The 24,376-nt window shown below is 42.7% G+C and overlaps 1 protein-coding gene across 3 annotated transcripts in view; it reads left to right on the top strand.

Moving 5' to 3' along the window:
* The window catches only part of SOCS6 (suppressor of cytokine signaling 6), a 33,000-nt gene extending 8,957 nt beyond the window's left edge, over positions 1 to 24,043 (top strand). For all 3 annotated transcript variants that reach the window (XM_043889113.1, XM_043889112.1, XM_043889115.1), the window contains one exon: positions 18,397 to 24,043. In XM_043889113.1, coding sequence (XP_043745048.1) covers positions 18,526 to 20,103 — 1,578 coding nt within the window. In that variant the 5' untranslated portion in view covers positions 18,397 to 18,525 and the 3' untranslated portion in view covers positions 20,104 to 24,043. The remainder of the gene's footprint in view (positions 1 to 18,396) is intronic.
* Positions 24,044 to 24,376: the final 333 nt, after the last annotated feature.

The raw sequence follows: 24,376 nt of genomic DNA, 5'->3' as shown, positions 1-24,376 counted from the left end.
AATGAATGAAGTTTACATTCACTGTTAATATACATTTAATAAATCTTATGTGGATTACTTTTTGTATCTCAAATGTGCTCTTCTTTATTTGTGTATACTTACATAAAATGAGGAAAAGATTGTTTTAGCTAAAAACTCTTATTCTCTAATGCAAATCAAATGAAAAACTTAAATGTTTGTGCAAAAGCGTTTGAGCACGTAATTGACAAATTGCCTTTTAGATTGGAGCTTTGTGTTAAGACCGAAAGGCTGAAAACAGTCAAAGCAGTTGCTTTACTTTTCAGTTATTTTTATGTGCATGTTGCCACTAGGAGTTAAAAATTTTTGCTTTAGTAGTTCAGTATATTTCATAGACCTTGTGTAGAAACAAATCTTGAAGAATGAAAAGTAATGAAGGAACTTCATCATTACACTGTTTAGGACAGCACCCCTGCCCCTGAATAAAAGTAAATAACAGACAGATACTTGGGCCCTGCTTAATTGTCAACAGTTGGTCAGGAATTCTCAAAGGATCTTACCTACTTGGTAGTTTAACCAATAGTTTAATACTTTCTTATCGGCAGTGAAAGTGGTGAGATTATTTGGAAATTTGCTGTTTTTTAGCTAAAACATTGGTAAGTGCCTGGAAAGGTGTGAAAATGTATACATTCAGAAGATGCATAGCCTCCTGTAAAGAATCTGCCTTCTAGTGCAGGACACAGGCTCGATCCCTGGTTCGGGAGGACCCCACATGCTGTGGAGCACGTCAGCCCACGCATGCCAGCTCCTCAGCTTGTGTTCTCGGGCAACAAGAGACACCGCCACAGCGAGAGGCCCACCCACCGCAGCTAGAGAGGGGGCCCTGTCCTCAGCAGGAGTGGAGGCCCACCCACCGCAGCTAGAGAGGCGCCCCCCGTCCTCAGCAAGAAGGGAGGCCCGAGCAACAACAGAGACCCCGCACAGTAAACAGACAGTGTAATAACACTAGATAGTATAGCATTAATTTGAAAATAAATGATAAAAATAAATAAACATTAGCATGTATACATAGAGACAGTAATGAACTAGTAATAGGTGTACTGCTTTTTAATGGGTAACTGGTGGTGCAGTGGTAAAGAATCTGCCTGTTGATGCAGGAGATGTGGGTTTGATCCCTGGGTTCTGAAGATCCCCTGGAATAGGAAATGGCAAGCCACTCCAGTATTCTTGCCTGGAAAATGCCATGGACAGAGAAGCTTGGCAGCTACAGCCCATGGGGTTGCGAAGAGTTGGACACGACTGAGCAACTGCGCGCACACACACTTTTCAAATCCAAAGTGTTAAAATCTCAGTTGAAAAATCGAGGAGCGAGTTTATTTCAGTAATCAAATCTTATAAGCTAGCTCCATTGATGGTTTAAATGACTGAATTTATGAATTTTTCTGTATTCAATTTAATAGGAATGTGTTGGACACAGTAATAGGAAAATGTATTTAGAAGTGCTCACATAAAAGTTCTCTACAGGTTAAATTTCTAAGTCTCTGCACATTTTTGTTCTCACTGAATCAGATAATTTTAGAGCTGCATGTGTTTTAGAGATTAGCGTCTTCATTTTATATGGGAGATTTGAGACTGGAGATGGACTGTGTCACACAGAAAACTTAGTGCCACGGTATAGTTTTGTATCTAGCCCACAAGTGGGAGTTGGAACTTGAAAATTTATTAGAGCTTTTGTTGTACTCATAAACATCATTCTTAATTTTAAATTATATGGCAACTTTAAGTCCATTCTTCTTAACTTGATTATCGGATATGACTCTGCGACTTAAGTCAACACAGTGTGTGCGTCCTCAGTTGTGTCTGACTCTGCAACTCCGTGGACTGTAGCCCACCAGGCTCCTCTGTCCACGGGATTCTCCAGGCAAGAATACTGGAGTGCATTGCCGTTTCCTTCTGCAGGGGATCTTCCCGACCCAGGGATTGAACCCCCGTCTCCTGTATTAGCAGGGGATTCTTTTCCATTGAGCCACCTGGGAAACCCACTTATCTACCTTTATAGCCATGCAAATATTCATATGACTTCTTAAAGCTTATTGTGCAAAGATCAGAGACTCTAAAAGAAGTCAAAGTGATTCTGTTATGTTTATTGCATTTCACTTATTTAGTGAAGAGTCAGAGATTTTATGCTACTTGCAGGCTACCAAGTTCGCCAAAAACAGTTTCATTGCTGCTGCCAGAAGACATGAGACTCCTGGGTCAGAGATAAAGGCCTTTATTACTCAGGATGGTAACAGGCATCTGTTGCCAGTGCCATGTGGAGGGAAGATGTGGGGCCGGGGGGAGATGGAGCAGGAAACCAGTGAGGAGGCTGCGGCAGTGATGGCCGGTGTGGTGAGTGGACCCACAAGTGAGCGGTCTCTGCATATATTTTGACGATAGGGATTGAGATTGGATGTGGAGTGAAAGAGGAGAGCCCTGGATGGTGCTGAAGGTTTTGATCTGAACAGCTGGAAGAACAGAGTAGCCATGAATGAAAGTGGGAAAGAGTGCAGCTTGATCAGGTTTAGGGCTGGGATGGGAAAAAAAAATCCAAATTTTCATTTTGAACGTGCTTGAGTCTCAGGTATCTGTAAGACAGCGCAGCGGCAGAGTCCAGAGAAGAGGACCTGGCGGGAACTGGACTGAACAGAGGGGCGGTTCGGGAGCCGGCTGCACATCTGTGATCTCGTGCGTGAGGATGACGGATGTGAGTGCAGACGGACGAGAAACGACCCGAGTCAGTGCTTGGCCGAGCGTGTCGGGGGTGCGGCTGGTCCGCGAGCGCAGGCCTGAGGGCGGGCGCTGGATTTGCAGCAGAGCCGGCGTTAGTGACCTTGGCGAGAGCGGTCCCTGTAACCGCGGGGGAGAAGGTCTCTGGTGGGAGTTTCAGAAAAATGGGGGCAAGGGAGTCCTCACGTATACGTGTGGTAAGATGCAGGGGGGATTAAAGAGCGAAGCATAGACGGTGGGGCAGGCTGGTGTGTGTCTTTGTGGAGTGGCATCCTGAGGAGTGACCCAGCGAGGGGCCGCTTGGCAGAAGGAGTCACGCGCACCAGCGGAGCGGCCTGTGGAAAGGCCCCGGGGTTTACGGTAACAGGGCGGGCCTGGGCTAGGGCGGGCCTGGGCTGACGCGGGCCGCAGCCTCGCCTTTGCTTCTGAAGGTCTGGATTGTCTCCGAAAAGTGGGAAGCCGGGCCCTCAGCTGAGATCGAAGGGTGGGGAGATGTCAGAGGTCTGCGGGAAGAGAGACGTGAGACGGTCCCGGCGAGGAAGGGGAGAGCTGAGTGGCCCGGGGCTGGAGCCTGACTTCCACGTGCCTTCAGGCTGCCCTGCGGCTCACGGAGACGGCTGCAGACTGAGACCAGCCAGACGGCCGGGTTCTCCAGCCCCGTTCCCGGGGAGGCTGCAGGCAGCCGGTGTCCCCAGGGTTGTGGTTCTGCCAGGACCGTTTTTCAGAGTGAGAATGGGGGAAGGGAATTGAAGGAATGTTCTATGGAATGACGGTGATTAACCATGGAATACAAGCCAGGGTAAGGCCATTGAAGAGCTGGTGGGCCTATTACTCTTAACGTTTAAACTCCGAATGTTTCAGTCCAGACTACATATACACTAAATAAAATGTAATGTCAGATTGGCAAAAAGTTATTTTAAGTGGGCTGAGGAGGAGGAGGAGGCTGTCTAGGTTCTTAATACAGCAAAAATAATAACTTTTTACCTGTTGACCTGCATTATTATTTGATGATCATGCCGTGCCTGAGAACCGAGGAAAGGCTTTGCACTCTGCTCTGACTTGATGGATTTACTCAGCCATCCCCTTCTAAACAGTGCCTTACCAACAAACAAGCCTACAGACCTTGTTCTGGAAAAAACACTCCATGTTTTTTGTAGAATATTTTGAAAATAAGGTATTGGAAATAATACTTACAAAGTCTTCTGTGATCCAGTTGACAGTTACGCTGTATTTCTTTCTGGTCTGATTTTCCTCCCCATTCTTTCTACATAATCGAGGCCACATTTTACATAAGATTTCATTTCCTGTGTTTTTGCACGTTACAAATGAACAATATGAACTTTTCCCCCATGTTATTTATAACTCTGTTTAAATATCAATTTTAGTGGTTCCCTAAAGTTCCATTGTGTAGATGTGCAAGAATTTTGTTTACAGTTCTCATAATGTTGGAAATCAGAATGTTTCTGATTTTTTTTAAATTTATTTTATCTTTTCACCACGTTATAAACGCAGGGGATGTTATTATGCTTTGTTTTTATATTCAAGATTCATAAAAATAGCATTATTGGGTCAAAGAGTATGTTTTTAAGAGTTGCATATAGCCAGGTGCTGTTTTACAGCTATATTAAGGTGTTTTCAACTAATGCATATCACTGTTTAGAAAAATCTTTGCTGATTTGATTTGTGAAAAATCACTACTATTTTAATTTGCATTTCTTTGGATTCTTAGAGGGTCAATGTTCTTCTCTGAATATGTCGAGCTAATTGGTTACCCCTGTGCAAAGATGCAAATTAATCCCTTCCTCACACTTGAGTCAGTACTAACCAAGTATTAACCAAGGACTCACCTGTGAGAACTTACCTGTGAGAAACAAACCCTGTAATACTTTTCTAGAGAAAATAACAGGAGATAGCATGCTTTCTGTGTTGAAGGTGTTTCTTAAGACAATAGAAGCAGCCGACAATAAAAGAAAACTTACAGATTCGGCTGAAATACATTGAGAAACTTCAGTTCCTCAGGACACCACAAGAAGAGGAAGAAGTCAAGACACAAGTACTATACAGTGTAGAAAAAAGAAAGTAGATGATCTGTATAACTGACGGGGTGAGTCCTAGGGGTCTGAAACGCACCTGCCTTGTCATAAGCCTTTGTGATGTGCACATCTACTTATGCATTTTAGTAATTCTCCCTATAATAAGGAAAAAAGGAAGAGTGTTTAAAAGAGCCCATTTTACATTGCCACCAGCAGTGTAGAAGGGTTCCACTTTCTCTCCCTCCTTGCTGACCCTAGGTCTTGCCCTCCTTGGGCTGGGTAGTGGTCCCTCATTGCGGTTTTCATTTACATTTTCCTCACCACCAGTAGTGTCAAGCACCTGTTCATGTCCTTACTAGCCATTTGTATGTCTTTGGTAAAAGGTCTTATTTAAATCTTTTGCCCACTTAAGAACAGATTGTCTTATCATTCAGTTTTAAGAGTTTTTTATATATTTGTTGTGGGTCCAATTCCTTTATCAGATACACGGTAAGCAAATATTTCCTCCCGATCTGTAGCTTGTCTTTTTTCTTAACAATGCATTTTGGAGCATGTAAGTTTTTAATTTTAATGAAGTCCCAGTGCTTAGTGGTTTTTATGAATCAGTTCTCAGTTGTATTCTGTTAGTTTATCTTTAAAATGCTGAAATGGTTGCTGTCGACAGTTTGGCCCAGCTTTATAGTTTTTACAGAGGAAAAAAACTTTATAGTTTTTGCAGAGTTTTTCTCTGCTTTTTAGAGAGAAGATCTACCAGCCTCCCTTTCCATCATGCCAGAAGTGGATCCCTCTTGGTGCATGCTTTTAAATTCTCATGTTCAGATGAGGAAACTGAGGCGTGGGGCCCAGGGTCATTAGGCAGTGGTGACTGCAGAGTCTTGCTCAGAACCGCGAGGCTTTGTCCTCCCAGCTCCATTCGGCGTTAACGCAGTTAGATAAAACAGCACGTTGTCGGGAACTGCCGACAGTCAGCTCTTGTGTCTGTTGGTTGGCAAATTCCCTTGCAACTTCAGGCCAACTGATAAACATTCTAAGGTTTAGTTTATTCTTCTATAAAACAGAAATAAAGCTGGAACCTTGAAAATAGAGTTCTTGTGAGGATTCAGGAAGATTCATGTGCATTTTTTTGTGCTCAGTAATCCCCCTGGGGTTGCTGGTTGCGGTGGCGTTGGAAGTAGTCTGGCAGCAGAAGTGATCGCAGTGGGTGACAAGAAGCCTCTGCCTCCTGGTGTGAGCGAGGTCTCTCCTCTCAAGGATGAGAGCGTCATTTGGGCTGTAAATATGTGTCTTTTACAACCCTTCTGCAAATGTTTGCTTACTTACCTTCTGCACTAGGATCGAAGGCCCTGGAGGGTCAGGACTTTATCTTTCATCCCTGGTTTGCAGCTCTCGCCTCACACTGGTGGAGGAAGTGCAGTGTTTTATCAGTGTCAAGACACGTGTGTGAGCTGAAGTGATAAATACCGCAGGAGAGGGAGGCAAAGAGGTGAGCGCGGTTAAGGGAGCTTACAGAAACCGTAGTGAGCGGTGAGGACGCCTTGTCCGGGCTGAGCTCAGGTCCTGGGGTTGTCAGGCGCCAGGGCTTTTGTTCATAGGAGCGGAGCCCGGGGGGAGTCTTAGTGGGGAAGCGGAAGACTGAGACAGTGAGGTACCGGGGGTGAGACCAGGCCAGGCCCGGGGTGGGGGGCAGGTGCATCACGAGTTTGGAAACTGGGAGGACTGGAAGCAGTTCAAGAGGGTCCACAGAGATGGGCGACTCAGGAAAGCTGTTGAGACCTTTGACCCCGAGGGCATCAGCGTCCTGCTTTTGTGACCCAGGTGGCAAAAACACACAGACACACACTTGTTTCCCTAGCCCGCGGGGAGGAGGCAGTGTTGGTGCCTCTGTGTAAAGTAAAACCTGCTCCGTGGTCACGGGAAGGTCCTCTGTGGGAAACGTGTGTCTCCTTGCAGCTGTGGCTTCCTGATCCCGTGTCGTCCACCTGGACGTGTGGTCACTGATACACAGTGATATACAGTAAATATACTGTATATATTTAGCCATATAAATACACACATGGGATCATATTTGCCTTTTCTTTTGTAACTTGCCTTTTTCCAGTGTCTCTTGGACCCCTTTCTTTATGTATATAATACTCCATCATATTGATGGACTATAACTTACTAAACTAGTTCACTAACTTTTGATGTGTATTTTCACTGTTGCTCCCTGATATTCAGATCAATTCCACGTTTTTACCAGAATGCATTATGCAGCAGAAGTTTCGCGCAGTTTAGATTAAGCAGATCATCCTGCAGAATCAGGGTGTGATCGCAGGCGAGCGCCGTGATCTCTGCCTCAGCTTCCCCACTCGTATAGAGCTGGCGTTACTCATGTTCCTGCTGCCTTTAGCCGCGAGCACCTGTGTAGCTTAATCTGTGGGTGGCATTTTTAAGGACATCACATATATGGGCACATTGAAATCTCACCGCTAACTTGGGTGATGGACACTGATACCTCTGAGATGACACAGCTGATGAAATTGGAGCTGGGATGCAGGTGACCCGGAGCAGTCTGGCTCCAGGTGAGTGCGTCCCGCTGTGTCAGACTTGGTACTCCTTGTGCCTAGAACCAAACTCACTGGGTTATGAGGATTGAATGAGACGCAGTATATTCCAAGGCCTGGTACATAGTAGGCCAATATGTGGCCTATATTTGCTAATAGTAGGTCATTACTAGGTAAATGATGAAGTAATATTTCTGTTTTTTTTTTTTTTAATTCTCTGCAGCACATCATTTTCCATATGTCCCTGTTTTTGGCATGTATATATATCTAAAAGACAAATTCCTAATAGCATAATTACTTCGCTCAAGCATATGTGAATTCTAAAATTTCGATAAATATTTTCAAGTGATCCTCCACAAGTTGTACCAGTTTACACTTGAGCAGTTGGTTAACTGTCAGGGCTAGTTCCCCATACCCTTGCCAGCATTGTTATTGATTTAGTTTTTTCAAACTCACTGGTGAAGGATATTGTCTTGTTTTGTTTTGAATTTTCTTGTTAGTGAGTTTTTAAAGTTAACATATAGTTTCAGTCAGTTCAACTCTGCGACCCCATGGACTGCAGCACGCCAGGCTTCCCTGTCCATCACCAGCTCCCAGAGCTTACTCAAACTTATGTCCATCAAGTTGGTGATGCCATCCAACATCTCATCCTTGGTCATCCCCTTCTCCTCCTGCCCTCAGTCCTTCCCAGCATCAGGGTCTTTTCCAATGAGTCAGTTCTTTGTATCAGGTAACCAAAGTATTGGAGCTTCAGCGTCTGTCCTTCCAATGCATATTCAGGACTGATTTCTTTTAGGACTGACAGGTTTTTCTCCTTGCAGTCCAAGGGACTCTCAAGAGTCTTCTCCAGCACCACAGTTCAAAAGCATCATTTCTTCCGCACTTAGCTTTCTTCATAGTCTAACTCTTACATCCATACGTGACTACTGGAAAAACCATAGCTTTGACTAGGTGGACCTTTGTTGACAAAGTAATGTCTCTGCTTTTTAATATGCTGTCTAGGTTGGTGATAGCTTTTCTTTCAAGGAGCCAAGTGTCTTTTAATTTCATGGGTGCAGTCACGATCTGCAGTGATTTTGGAGCCCAAGAAAATAAAGTCTCTTACTGTTTTCCCATCTATATGCCATGAAGTGATAGGACTGGATGCCATGATCTTCATTTTTTGAATGTTGAGTTTTAAGCCAGCTTTTTCACTCTCCTCTTTAATTTTCATTAAGAGGCTTTTTAGTTCCTCTTCACTTTCTGCCATAAGGGTGGTGTCATCTGCATATCTGAGGTTATTGATATTTCTCCCAGCAGTCTTGATTTCAGTTTGTGCTTCATCCAGCCCAATATTTCACATGATGTACTCTGCACTATAAGTTAAATAAGCAGGGTGACAAGATGCAGCCTTGACATACTCCTTTTCCGATTTGGAACCAGTCTGTTGTTCCATGTCCAGTTCTAACTGTTGCTTCTTGACCTGCATACAGATTTCTCAGGAGGCAGGTAAGGTGGTCTGGTATTCCCATCTCTTTAATAGTTTAAATACAGTGAAACTCACCCTGTATAGTGTACAATCTGTTGAGTTTATACAAATGCACTCAGTCATGTGGCTACCACCACAATCTCAGTGTATCAGTAGAGTTCCCATCATGCCCAGATTCCTTTAATTTCTTCGTGGTGGATGAGTTGAGGATCTTCTAGGGTGTTGACTGGCCACTTGAATTTGTCTCCTTCTCTTGATTGCTTGATTTCTCTCTTGTTGTTTTCCTGACTTTCCTTCTGTTCTTTTTGTGTCAATTTTTCCTTTTTATATTTTGCTCATTTGCTTCTAGAACGTGTACCTTCCTCTTGCTGATTTCTAAGAGCATGGTCTCTGTGATAGAAATTCATCCTTGGTCGTGTGTGTTTGCAGGCTTCTCTGATGGCTCAGTGTGTTTTTTAGAGAAAAACAAAAAAACCCAAAAAACCTGTCTGCCAATGCAAGTTTGATCCCTGGGTCGGGAAGATCCCCTGGAGAAGGGAATGGCAACCCACTCCAGTATTCTTGCCTGGAGAATCCCGTGGCCTGGTGGCCTTCAGTCCACAGAGGTCACAAAAAAGTCAGGTATAACTTAGAGACAAAACAACAGCAACATATGTGTCGCAGTTTCCCTCCAGCTTGTTTTTTGGGTTTATTTATGCCGTACATTTGCATTGTTAACGTTTGTCGATCTTTTCCTTTATGGAGTCAAGGTTTTATGTTATGCATAGAAACTTGCCGTCTTAAGTTTTTTTTTTTTTTTTTTTTTTTTTTTTTTCGTCTTAAGTTTTTTAAGAGTTCTTTCAACTTTCACTTATCTGTTTTGTTTGCGAGTTTGATCCTTCTGAAATTTATAGTTGCATAAGAAATGAAGTCAAAGTCTTGCTTTCCCCACCATGCTCAAGTGGTTTTCCAGCCTTCTCTCATCGCTTCCTTAGTAACCCACCTTCCGTCCAGTAGTTCAAGCTGTCTTCCTCGTCACAGACTCCTTCCGTGCGTCGTGGTCTGTCTCTTGACTTTCCAGGCTTCCTTCGGGTCTGAGCTCCGGCAGTGGGTGGTGACCCTGTGCAGCTCATCCTTTTTGTTTGTCCTGTAGTGTCTTCCTTAGTTCTCTTTTCATCATTTGTATGTCTGAGCTCAACATCATCTTGTCAGGTTTCTTGCAAAAACATCACTGATGTTTTCAAGGGCTCTTGAAACTAGTCTTTTGAGAGGATTGAACTGTTTTATTGAAGAACATAATGTGTCTAGGTCTTTTATGCTCCCTTCTGAGGAGTTTGAAGAATTTTTTTTCATAAAGTTCGGGACATTTAAAAAATTAGTTTCATCATTTTTTTCCCTGTGGGTATACATGTGTTCCCCATCCTGACCCTCCATCTTTTAAAAACCATTATAAGTAGAATCTAGTCTTTTATATTTTATCAGCTTTTTAAAAAATATAGAATTACTAGTGATTTTTATGTATACATTTTGTAAGTAGTTACTTGACTGAATTTTCTTCCCCCTCCAATAGTTTTTCAGCTGCATCTGTTATTTCCAAGTGTTCATTCAATCATGTCATTTGTAAATAATGACAACTTGTTTCCTCCTTTCCAATATTTATGCTTCTTACTCTTGACAGATTAACTGTCTACTCAGTTAAAATAATGCTAATTAATAGTATTGATAATTGGCCTCCTTGTTGCCGCCTGTCAGCATTTATTCATTATGGCTCATATTTTGTTACAGTTATTGTGTTAAATGTCCATCTGTTTCTATTTTGCAAAGACTACTTTTGAGGGGAATCAAGAATTAATGTTATTTTTTTCAGATCTTTCTTGTTATTTGCAGCTGTGATCATAATATTTCTTCTTGATCTATGGTAAATTATATTAGTAGATTTACAAATACACAGTAATACCAGCAAACCTGGGATGTATCTTATCTAATTTGAGTTGTTTCCCCCTACCACTCTCAATGTCTGCTAATATTTAAGAGTTCTATTTTGGTATTCATAAGTTAGATTGGTGTTTTGGGTGTTTTTTTGTTTTTTTTTAATTTGTTGTCTTAGTCCAGTTGTGGTATCAATGTTCTTTTGACTTCAAAAATAAATCTGGGAGCCAATTTTTCCCTGTCTGCCCTGAAGTAGTTTAGTGAGTACTGGACGTAGTTTAGTATGGGAATATTGGACGTATGTCTTCAGTGACTTGTCATTTTTTCTCCTCAGGGGAAGAGAAGGCCATGGTAGTTCCTGGGTAACTTTCTCAGGTTCTTTGACAGCTGTCAGCCTGTTTTAGGTTCCTGCCTCCTCTGATAGAATTTGGTGTAAAAATATATATTAGCCATAAAATTGTCCATTTCTTCTGAGTTTCAGCTTAATTTTCATAGCATCTCCACGTACTTTTACATATTTTGATTTCTTATAGATTTATTGTTAAACTGCTCTTTCCATTTCCAATTTTGTATGAATCCATTCCCCCCTTTTTCCTGATTCTCACAGCCAGTTGTCGTTAGCATATGCCTTTTTTCATTCTTTTCTGTTAGAGGATCTTTTCTGAAAATAATTAGTATTGATATTTACTAGTTCATTGAAAAATTGCATGAAAGTATGTACTCTTGTACTTTTAAACATTTTGTTTTAAATTAAAAGAAGTAAATATGCACTGTTTGTTTCCAAGTGTAGGACCAATGTCTTTCTTTAAATATTCAGTGACTAAACTTGGTTTGAATTATGTCATCTCTGGCTTTACATAATGCGTCATCTATGATTTTCCAGTTTGGCACTTAAGTTTTAAGTAAAATTAGAAGTTAATCACATTTGCAAAGCAGTCTTCATACAAAGGCCTAGATTTTTTTTTTCTTTTTTTTTAAGGTACTGTTTTCATAGTTTTTTAGAGTGCTTTTGCTTACATCTAATTCCATAGAAAAAAATTTTAGCTGTCTGCATTTATTTAGTGTTTACAAATCAGTTAACTTTTTTTTAATAGAAAGAACTTAAAAAAAAAAAAAACAATGAATCTTAAGTTTAGCAAAGTCTGGATGAATGTCAGCAGTGCCCAGGAACTATTTCAGGTATAGGGTCCAACTAGTGACCAAGTAATAGTGAGTGCTCCAGATCTAAAGTAGTAAACAAGCAGATATAATTCAGCTGATAAAAAATTATAACATATGACTGGAGTTTTAAAAACCAGCTCTGAAAGTCGCTCTCTTCTTACAGTTGGGGGTACCCCCTTCATATTTATTGTCGCAGCAAGCCCTGGGCCATAAATTCCATCTCATTTACATTGGCCATTACCCTTCTTTTCTTTTTTATTGGTCTGTTCCTTTCTCTCATTTCTGTTTCTCCCTTCATGGAAAGGCTTTTGTATCTGTTTTTTATTTTCCCTTTTTTTAGGTAAAGGTGATGACAGGTAGTGAGCTGGCAGATTCAGGAGCAGGGAGTGGGATCCAGGGCGCTGACCTGGAAGGCATGAGCCATAGTGTGCGTGAAGACCGGCTGGACGTTGACCTGCAGAGAGATATTTACAGTGGTGAACCAGCCTCCTGTCTTGTTGACTTTTTATGTGGATACTTTGCCTACATTAAAAGTCTTTCTCTTTTAAACTGTCTTCACAGATAGTTTTCACTTATCAATCCTCAAAATACGGTCTGTGGATCCCCTTTCATCATAATGCTGAAACATTATTTGCCTTTTCCACTGTTTTTGCCATTTCTGCTGAAGGTGCAAAAGTGCCGTGAATAAAAATGATGGTGCCTGTTCACAAACAAGGCTGGGCACTGACTGTGATCGTATTAAACTTCCATGATGGCCATATGTTCTTCACCTCCAAGCACTGTGGTAGGAAAAAGATTCCTGTTACATTCAAGAATGTCATTGAGGTGGCTATAAAAATTATTATTTTTATCAAATTTTGACCCTGAGTACACATCTTTTAAAAATCCTTACGATGAAATGGAAGTGTGTAGGAAGCACTTCTACCACATACTAGAGAAGGTGTCCACAGTAAAGCCTTGTGTGAGCAACTGACTTAACTAGCTGCTTTTTCATGATGCACTGCTTTTACCTAAAAGAACAATTGACAGATGATACTTAATCATCTTGAGTGTTTAGTAGATGGTTTCTCATAAATGGTCAAAGTACAGCCTTTCACTTCACTGACAGTGTTGTTGCCCATGTTAAATTCAAGCTTTCAAGCAAAAATCAACTGCAAAACTTCTTCTGCCTACCACTCTTGGCTTCACAGCTTCGCAATACTTAAAGACTTTGCTTATGAGATCAGTGGTGATAGTAAATGTAATTTTTTCATATTGTATGATGAAATAACTAATACATGATGTTAAAAACTCAGGCATGTATAAAAGATTCATTCAAAGTGTAACCTAGACCGATAGATTTAAATGTAATAGAGTAAAAAAAAATGATATGGTTGTAGATTTCTCAGCAATACTGACTTTTAAGAAACTATCCCTTGACTTTGCTCTGTTATCACAAGAAGACCACCCACAGTTACACGGAAGGTTATTAAAGTATCCTGCCTTTCCAGTTCTGCTTCTGTCAGAGGTTGGGTTTTCTTCTTCCACTTTAAGACAACATATTGTAACACATTCCGTACAAACACAGAGGAGAGTCCAGTTGTCTTAATAAATTGGACAGGAAAAGATTTACACTCATGTAAAACAGTGCCCCTTCTCTCTGAATTTTAATTCTTTGGGAAAACGTATCTATTTTTCTTGAAAAGTGGTTTATGTTAACATGTAATGAGTACATTGTCATTTTAAACGAATTAATGTTTTTAAATCTCAGTTTTAATTTCTAATAGGAATTGAATGTAATAGGGTTAAAAAAAAAGCTTTCAGATTTCCCAGAGCAACTGACTTTAGAAATAATTTCTATATAACCTACATAGACAGAGCTTTTTGTAATCTTCAGTGATTTTTAAGAGGAAAAAGAGGTCCCGAGACCTGGAAGTTTGGGAACCACTGACTTCAGCGCTATCGTGACCAACAGGGCGGCTGTTAGAGGAGAAAGTGTGTGTCTCGCGTTAACAGCTGGCTTTACGGCCTGGATCTGCTGTTTTTCCTAGAGGCAAGTTATCTAATCTATTGGGGCAAATTTTCTCTCTCTGAGACTTAGTTTCCTTACTTGTAAAATTGACGGTTAATAAAGCTGTTTTGTTCGTTGAAGGTTAAGTAGTTGTTTTGATGTTGTCTTTTAAAGTTTTTTCATTAGGTATTACAATGCCAAGCATGACTACCACCCATCATGTCTTAAAAAAGAGATTGTGAAATTATTTGAAGATGTTATCTTCTGCCTGGGTGGCGTATTCACGTCTAAAACTTCCCCTTGAACCTTTATGCACATGTGCGAGTATTGGGTTGGCCAAAAAGTTTGTTCGGGTTTTCTTGTGAGCGCTTATGGAAAAACCCGAGTGAACTTTTTGGCCAAGCCAATACATGTGTAAACTTAAAATTTTACAATTAGAAAAGCAGTGAAACTAATTCAGAACATGTACTTAGGCATGATGAGACAGATGGTAGTCCTATAAAAAGATGGCATATATTTTTGGAAGTGCAAACAGAAAAACAGATACTCTTAAAAATTCCAGAGTAATCTTTGCCTAGGAAAGGAAAGGAAGAGATAAAAGACCATATGGCCTGATAGAACTTTGTGTAGTTTCTTATGTTTGGGCTTGAATTTTGTTTATTGAGTGTTATTATTAAGTTGCATATGGATTTATAGTTGAAAAAAGGAATTATCATCAAGTGGATAGTTACCAAGTAGTTTTAGTGTAGTTACCAGTCTTGTTTTCTGTGAGATGGATGCGACAGTGGGAAGCAGGGACATTTGACCCACAGACCTAGTAGTTAGTTAGTGTTGTCACTCAGTTGTACCCGACTCTTTGCGACCCCGTGGACCGCAGCCCAGCAGGCTCTTCTGTCCTTGGGATTTTCCAGGCAAGGATACTGGAGTGGGTTGCCATTTCCTTCTCCAGGGGAACTTCCCGACCCAGGGATCGGACCCGGGTCTCCTGCATTGCAGGCAGATCTTTACCATCTGAGCTACGAGGGAAGCCAGACCTAGTAAGGGTGAGTTGAAATGACACTTGCACATCCGAGTTGGTTACTGATTGTGCTGTTGAGGCAATTGCACACATCAGCATCGAGTTGTCGGTCACTGCGGACCTTTCCTCTGAGTGTTCTCACTCATTTTACTTTGCTGTTCATTCAACAGATATCTGTGGCGTGCCTTCTTTGGGCCAGACCCATGGTGGGTGCTGGGATAACATGCTGAGAAAAAAATGGACACTAGTCTCTGCTTTTGTGTCAATTATAGCCTTCTGGGGTCATAGGTATACATTAATCACGTAATCATACAGATAGATGTAAGCACACATCCCAGATGGAAATTAGAAGCTGGAGAGGTGTGCAGTGTCCTCAGATCCCCTAATTGGAGGATTTCACCTAATCAGGAAGAGCAGCTTATGTTCCCTGAGGAACTGACAGGTGAGCTGAAGTTCAAAGGAATTAGTCAGAGGAGAAGGAATACAGAAGCAGTTCAGGTCCAAGGAGCAGTGTGTTAAAAAGTTCTGTGTTGAATGAGGATATGGTGAATATGAGTGGAGCAGAAATCACCCAGGACAGCCACACCGTGTAGAACTTTATTGACCGTGTTAAGGAGCTGTGTAACCTTTTCCTGTGATGATGAATTACCTCTTGAGGTGACGTGTGAGGGAAGTGGAGGTGGGCGGGGTGTCCGATCACTGCAACTCCTGGGCCCCTTCCACGGTCCTGGATGCCTGGGACACGTCAGTGAGTGGAAGAGGAGGGGAGTGACGGAGAGCCTGTTACAGCAAGACACTTCGGTTGTCCTGGGTAAGAGGGTTTGTGGTGCAGCCTGAATGTCATGATCAGGGCAGGTCTCATCAAAAAGGTGACCATTGGGAAGACTTGACCGAAGCTGGGGGTGGGGGGTTATAATGTTGCAGCCAGCACCCAGGCCCTCGATGGCAGCGAGTTTATAGTGTTCTGAGCACCAGGAGGAACGGGCTGAGGACGGGAGCCTCAGGCCCCTGTGTCCTGTACTGAGGGAGCCCAGAAGCTCTTTCAGGTCGTCCTGCAGTGGGGCAGGCAGGGTTTGAGGGAGACCAGAGTGTCTGTGGGCAGGATCAGGCAGTCCAGATCCTGCCGCGGATTCTCTCCTAGTCAGGCCTCCTTTCCGCATCGTGTTCTGGATCTTTCTTCATCTTCTGGGCTTGCTTTTCAGGACTTAACCTCCTTATGCATCTCTGAAGCTTGGACTTACAGCATGTGGCACGTGCCGCAGAGGTTTTCCCTCCAGCCCTGGCACACGTCTGTGTGTGTTCCTCGCTGCATTAACTGTGTCTGCACACACATGTTTCTAATGATCAGTATAGCCGTAACTGGTGGCCCTAGAAGGGTTTGCAGCTGCAGCTGTTGCCTGCCAGAACTGAGGCTGAATGTTACTTAATGTCCCTAAAATTATGTCACAAAATTGGGACCTTATGAAGAATTACTTGCAAATGGAAGTTAGATGTTAGCAATTGACTCATATTTGAGTCTCTCCAGTGCTTATGTGTTGAACTTGAGCTCTTCCTGCCCATTCATTGTTAGAAAATTTTAGAGGCTACAGGGAGTGCTGGGAAAGCTTGGATAGCCCTCCCAGAGTGCTCCAAATGACTCTAGGCGATTGTTTTTAACATTTTAACATCTTGCATTTTATTCAGAAATGTTCATCTGTTTTTCAAATGAGGCAGTTTTCCATTAGGGTTTGCCAGAGGATATTGACTGGTTCCCTGTGCTCTATGCTACACAGTAGGGCCTTGTTTATCCGTTATGTATGTAATGGTTTACATCTGCAAACTCCTCCTCCCAGTCCGTCCCTCCCCTCTCCATCCTCCTTGGCAACCACAGTTCTGTTCTCTGTGTCCGTGAGTCTGTTTCACAGATAGGTTCATTTGTGTCATGTTTTAGATTGCACGTATGTGTGATATCAGACAGTATTTGTCTTTCTCTTTCTGATTTACTTCACTTAGTATGATAACCTCCGGTTGCATCCATGTTGCCACAAATGGTATTACTTTGTTCTGTTTTAACGGCTGAGTAGTATTCCATTGTGTGTATAAACCACATCTTCTTCATCCATTCATCTATTGATGAACATTTAAGTTGTTTTTATGTCTTGGCTGTTGTGAATCGGGCTGCCATAAACAAAGGGGTGCATGTATCTTTTTGAATTAGAGTTTTCTCTGGATATATGCCCAGGAGTGGGATTGCTGGATCATATGGTAATTCTGATTTTAGTTTTCTAAGGAACCTCCATACTCTTTTCCATAGTGGCTGTACCAACTTGCATTCCCATCAGCAGTGTAGGAGAGGGTTCCCTTTTCTTCACATCCTCTCTAACACCTGTTATTTGTAGAGGTTTTAATGACAGCCCTTCTGAGGGATGTGAGCTAGTACCTCATTGTAGTTTTGGTTTGCTTTTTTTTTTTTTAAATAATAGAGAGCTGAACTAACATTTTATACCATTCATAGAAAGCCGATGGGGCCTGACCCACTAGGTCAAGCTTTAAGTACAACAGGTTTACCTGCTTGGGTTTGGGAAATATTGGGGTAACACTCCAGACACACCAGACATAATCCATTTTGGATACTGAGCCATTGATCTAGTTTATCAAGAATTTGCTGATTTTCAGTTCTTATTATAAACGGTACTTTCTTTACAGCATCTCTGTTGTGGGGGCTAAGCATGTTTGTTTTCTCTTGTATTCACTGCCTCTAGTTTTATGGATATTGGTAATTAAGTTTTCTTAATCTCTGTAAATTGATGGCGATTTTTTTGGTGGACAAAATTGGATTCGTTGCTAGTGAGCCAGAAAATGACCACTTAACGCTCGGAGTTTTTTATTAGTCTTCACATCACCATTTTCTGCCTGTTAAGACAAATAACGCAGTTTCTCCTACTGTGAAGAACTGTACCTCTTGTTACGGGTGTCCCCTGCCGGGGAAAGCGCCTGTCTTGGGAGGTCTGGGCTGGGCAGGCTCTGGGATCTTGCAGGTGGACAGACTGTTCTCAGTAGACTCCTGGCTATGGAGGACATGTCTAGGCTTTCCCCAGATAATTTGTCACAGATTATGGACTTCCTTTAATTCATTTTTACAGCTGTTTAAACATTTAAAAATACATGTAGGTTGTTGAAGAATCGGTTGGGCTTGTTACCGACGTGGTGCCTCCTTTGCTGAGTGTTGGCTGTCTGCAGGACAGGCTGGTGGCAGGAGCGGCAGGACCGGTGTGGGTCAGTGTGAAAAGGGCAACTGACTCAGTGTTCAGAAGGACAGGCACATGGACCATAATTAGGGTTAAACCAAAGGAGAGGTGCAGGGACAAAAGGTAGTTAGGGTTTGTTCCTGAAGCATTATCAAATGTTGGTCAAATACGCAGCGATCTACTGTGCTGTGTGAAATGGGAAAAAAATCTGCTGCAGTCTTTTTATACTCAGGCATCCTTGTTCAGAAGCTGAAGAATTAAAACCAAGACTTGTGGAGACGTTATTTAATGTGACCTTTTAATTTTTTTTTTTTATTTTAGACAGTGACTCCAGAGGGGAAATGAAGCTAGAAAAACGCATGGATGCAGCCTCGCCTGCAGCCTGCCCAGATGTTCGCGGATAATCTCCCCGAGAGAAATTGAGCCCCTCGGATCAGGTAGCTCGTCAGAATGAAGAAGATCAGCCTTAAGACCTTCCGGAAATCTTTCAACTTGAGTAAGAGCAAAGAAGACGCGGAATTCATGGTAGTGCAACAGCCAGCACTAGCCGGTGACTTCGGCAAAGAGGAGTCCTTGTTCGGGAGCTGCTACGGGAAGGAGATGGCCGGCTGCGAGCTGCACAGCGAGGACGAAAAGGGCGGCGGCGGCAAGAACCGGGCCAAGAGCGAGAGCCTCATGGGCACGCTCAAGAGGCGGTTGAGCGCCAAGCAGAAGGCCAAGGGCAAGGGCGGCGCGGCGGCGGGGGGTGCGGCGGACGAGGACACGTTCTCGTCCTCGTCGGCGCCGCTGGTGTTCAAGGACGCGCGGGCGCCGCGGCCCATGCGGTCCACGTCGCTGCGCAGCCACCACTACAGCCCCACGCCCTGGCCGCTGCGGCCCACCGCCTCGGAGGAGACGTGCATCCGGATGGAGGTGCGGGTCAAGGCGCTGGTGCACTCGCCCGGCGCCGGCCCGGCCCTCAACGGCGTGCGCAAGGACTTCGGTGAGCTCCGCCCGGCGGCCGAGCCCGCCTGCCCGTGCCCGGAGCCGCCCACCGCGCCCGGGAGCCCGGTGCCCGCGGCCGGGGACCTACGCCTGCGCCTGGGCGAGCACGTGCCTGTGGTCCTGGGCCTGCTGCCTCAGGACTACCTCCCGTACACCGTGCCTTTGGACGGCTCCTCCCCGATGGAGGTCTCGGCCGTCCCGCCGCCCCCGGCCGCCGGGGGCCCCTGCCCCGCCCGCCGCGATGAGGACGCCGGGCGCCAGGCGCCCGAGCTCTTCGGCGACCCGCCAGCGGGCGGCCTGCTGGCGGGCCCCGTGGCGGGGGTGCTGCCGAGCCCGCGGGCGGGCCCCGACGACGGGCCCCCCCTCTCCCCGCTGCTACCTCCGCTGCAGACCGACCCGAGCCAAAGGACCTTCTCCGGGCTGGCTGGCCCGGATGCCCACGCGGCCGACAGCGTGCGCTGCCACTTGAATTTCGACCCCACCTCGGCGCCCGGGGTCGCCAGGGTGTACGACTCGGTGCAGAGCAGCGGGCCCCTGGCGGTGACCAGCCTGACGGAGGAGCTCAAGAAGCTGGCCCGGCAGGGCTGGTACTGGGGGCCCATCACGCGCTGGGAGGCGGAGGGCAAGCTGGCCAACGTGCCCGACGGCTCCTTCCTGGTGCGGGACAGCTCGGACGACCGCTACCTGCTCAGCCTGAGCTTCCGCTCGCACGGCAAGACCCTGCACACCCGGATCGAGCACTCGAACGGCCGGTTCAGCTTCTACGAGCAGCCGGACGTGGAGGGGCACACGTCCATCGTGGACCTCATCGAGCACTCCATCAGGGACTCGGAGAACGGCGCCTTCTGCTACTCGCGCTCGCGGCTGCCGGGCTCCGCCACCTACCCCGTGCGGCTCACCAACCCGGTGTCGCGCTTCATGCAGGTGCGCTCGCTGCAGTACCTGTGCCGCTTCGTCATCCGCCAGTACACCCGGATAGACCTGATCCAGAAGCTGCCCCTGCCCAACAAAATGAAGGATTACCTACAGGAGAAGCACTACTGACAGGACCGCAGCCCGGCATCGTGCACTTTGGGAGTGAGAGAGAGAGAGACTGAGATACAGTTTACAGACTCTTCATCGCCATCAGAATCTTTTGCTGCCATACTCTTTATTTCAGTTTTATGTGTAAAAGAGTGTCCAGTCCGTTTAGGGGTGGGGAACCGTCCGCGAGGTGTCTTGGGTTCATTTTCGTTCTTTACAAAGGGAAGTCTGGAGGTTTGAGGAGGTGTGAAGTCTCTTCCATCAGCGCGCAGAATAATCACAATGTGAATGATCAGATTCTCCTTACCCACCCACCCCCAGTCCTTTGCTGCTATCCACTGTGATTTTATGCATTAAAAGCACATTTCATGTGTATCCAATCCTGAGTAAAGTTGAATGAAACTTGCAGAATGAACCTGTTATGTCTCTCTTTCAATGGCCCATCTTCAAAGATAGTGTTGAGTCAGCATAGCCGTGTGATTCATCACAAGAGTTTACACCTACAGCGAAAATGATTTTTAATTTCATGCTCTACAAAGGTTTATTTAGAATTGTGAACTGACATCACCTTGGGTAATAGAATGCAGGTCTGCGACATATCTTTCTGCCACATTCGTTTCTAAACGATGTTTGAGGTTGTGCTGTCTTTTGGTTCTTAGAAGCTGGATGTTTCTGTTGCCTTCGTTTTCATCTTGTGGTTCGTCTGTTTTTAATAAATGGCCTTACATTAAAAAGTTGTAAAGAAATGTATACCACCAATTTAAAAATTGTTGCCTTTTCTGTCATTAAACTCTGGTACAAATTGGCTTAATGTATAAAGACCTATGGAACTAGAACTATTAAAGAAATTATTAGATGATCTTAGTTTCCTGTGATAAGCAATTTTTTGTTGTCTATACTTTCCTCTGGTAAAATGTTTTATCTGTGATTTCTTTAGCTTAGACAACATTTTCTTGGGTGAACTTGATGTCGAAATGCTTTTCATGAATGGACTAGATCCTCTTGCAACGTTTAAAGTCTATATAAAGTTTTAAATTGATCTGACTAGAAAGAAAATGTTTTAAAGTTGGGTTTATATTTTTCTTTAATGTCGTCACCATTAAAATGTGCTAGATTTAACACTTCCTTCCCCCACCAAAAAAACAAGCAACAAAACCAAAAAAATCCCAGTGACTTTAGTTGAAAAATTGTGGAAATTGTGGCGCACTGTGTAACAGAAATGTTAACACTGAGTCAGGTGTGTGCATTTACCTACCATATATACTGCCATTACCAATAGGGTTTCTGTTTTTAATTTAGCTAAGTCTTAAGTAAATTAGCATCATTAGTTTTTTCATCTCTTTTGATTCAGCCCTTGCGGGGTGGGGGTAGTATGTTATAGCCAATACTTTTTAGTTATTTTGAAATGCAGTGCCTGTTTACTGCAGATTCTTTAGTGTTTTGAAATTGCTCCATCCAGAAGATGTTTCTAGCTACATAATTTTAAAGGAAATGTTTCCCCTTCCAATGAAACATGTAATTTAAGACATTTCTTCCTTTTCCTATCTCTTAACCCCATTTAAAAAAAAAACAAAACAGAGTAAAGGTCTTAGGTCAAATTTAATAACTTTGTCATTCAGACATATCAGTATCCCCATTTTTTTTTCTGTTTTTGTTTTTTTTTTTTAGAGTCAACTGAGGATTACCAAGAAAAGGCCCAGTGTATTAATACCTGTGTTATGGTATTTTGACTTAAAGGGGAAAAGGTACTTAATTTTGGTGGAATGTTTGATTGTACCTTGTTGCAAAGACTCCTCATTCATTTTCTGATATGTTTTCACCTAATAAGATGGAATATGGAGTATACTGTAATAATATAATTTAAGTGTTCATTATAAGCTATTTGGATTAAGAATTATTACAGAGTTGTAAACTTGTTATCAAATTAATGCAAGACATTTAAACTATTTTTTTGCAAAACTATTTATTTTTAAACAATTTAAAGTATATCTAGGGTGAGTTAAAAGTCCCTGTGCATCTATATTAGATGGCAGGCATTGTCACAGAGTCACTGTGTGTTAATAATAAGTGTTGAGATGGCTTCTCCGTGTTTCTAGAAGCATTGACATGTACTCTTTGTGAGACCGTGGTGCACAGAGGTCTTTGGACTGCCCTGAACCCCGTCTTGTGTGGGCGTAGCCTGTTCCCCACGCCTTCCTCATGATAACCATGTGTTTAAGATCGAGCCATTTGGTTTCAAGTTAAGATCATCCTGATTTCCATATAAATGTCTTAAAAATTGTATTTTGTGTTTTTATGGAGGGCAAGTCTTGATACTGTTCTAATTCAGAAAGCCAATTCGTAGTATGCTTTTGTATGTTCATAATATAAAATACCTTTAAGTAAAATGCCCTATTCTAATCCAATTTCAGATTGCTAGGGTCTGATAGTGTATCAATAAAAATAAAAGTGTTTGCCAAGAAATCATTTACAAACAGAAAGGAATATTGCAAATTATTTTGCTTTTGTTTAGAGAGAACCATTTGGCTGAGGCAGCACAACATAATGTGAACAATTGGCTTTATAGGCTAGTAAAATGGTCTGGTTAAAAATGGAAAGGGGAAAAAGAGAAGTCTTCACCCTGTAGTTTTTTTGCAGGTAGCATTTGGGTGAATTTCTGGATTCCGTAGAATGGTGGCTTAGATGACATGGGTGCTGCTTATAAGTGATTTCTTAAATGTTTGCTTCTGAAAATCTGAGCTCAAGGCAAGAGAAACACAGGAAAGCTGTATCCTTCTGCCGTACGAAATGAATCAGAGTTGCTTTTTATCAAATATTACATCCCAGAGACATGATGGAAGCCAGAAGCTATTTCCAGGCTTACTAGGACACTATTGTGCTTTTTTTTTTTTAACAAATAATAAGAAAGCATAGAAAGTACTTGAAAAAGTCTCCTTTCTCTTCCTAAGGAAAACTGTGCCCCATTTTGGTGCAATAATTTGAAAATTTTAGAAGGTCAAAAAATGTCACAGGAAACGATCATAGAATTTAAAAGAGTTTTTAAGGAAACCAGCTACACAGGGCAACCATCTTGCTGTTAAAAGAAGTCGTGCCAAAAGGCTAAACCATTGGAATATAGGAAATAAAACCCAAGTACAATATACATGATAATTTCTGAGCCAGTATTACCAAAACAGGATAAAATTTACTGAAATCTTCAGTAGGTTATATTCAGTGTCCCTGCTAGTGCTACCAGCCTGAATCTCTTTCTTAACAATGCTTTCAGGATGCCAATTTTGATCATTGTACAGTTCACATTGTATATGAGAGAGATTTGCTTTATGAATGATTCAAAATAATCCGTTTTAAATCTTCATGGCTTTTCATCCAATGTGAAGTCTTAATTTGAAATCACACTACCAGCAATAGACAGTTTCGTTGAAAACTCTAATAAGGAACACTTGCCAGTTCCATAAATAACTTTAAAATTCTAAAACAAAGTGTTGGTACGCTAGTAATCACAAATTCGGTTTCTTTTAATACTTTTTTAATCCTGTAAAGAAGATTTTTTATAAACATCCTTTTTATTAATCAGTCATAACATGGCGAATGTGTAGTTGCTGTTTCTGAAAAGTGATCCAACCTCTACTTCCAGAGATGATGAAAAATTCTTATAGAATTTTGTAATAAGTATACATGTTGGGTTAAAGAAGTTTTATAGTTGTCGGAGTGCCATGGAATTAATACTTGCAATCCAGATTGCTGTAGTTTACACTTTTTCTGTATGTTTCGAATCAGGTGTGTACCATTTGTACTGAGAACACCACAGAATGAATTATCCAAAGTCCATTGATTTTAATACGTGTTTTGGTTTGTAAACAAACTATAGTAATTTCTTGCACATTTTTGGAGATTAATCGTATAAAGAATTTATGTATCTGCTTCTAGATACAATGTGTAAATAAAAATTTCGTTCACAAGATCTGCCTTGTGGTCTATTTAATAATCAGATGCAGAGTTTGACCTGTAATTAGTATAGAGCTAACTAGATAATTTCTGGATGTCCCATAAACTGGGCAGAGACTGGAGGTAGGGACCAAGTTTTAGTAAAACGGGAAGAGTGAAATGGTGATGGGGAGACAGTCAGTGTTGCTAATATCCTAAAGCCTTCAGCACAAAGGCTGGAGAGAGTTGGCAGAACATTTGCAAAACAAAGACTAATTAAAGTGAACACAGTAATAATAAAACCTCTCTAACAGAATGTTAGGCCAAATGATAAAAATGTTTGGATTTTGACATTTAAAAAATATGTCCC

This window comes from Cervus elaphus, chromosome 27, assembly GCF_910594005.1.
Source record: "Cervus elaphus chromosome 27, mCerEla1.1, whole genome shotgun sequence".
In the NCBI taxonomy this organism is placed as follows: Eukaryota; Metazoa; Chordata; class Mammalia; order Artiodactyla; family Cervidae; genus Cervus; species Cervus elaphus.
Note: the sequence above shows the minus strand (reverse complement) of the source record. Positions and strands in the feature narration are given on the sequence as shown.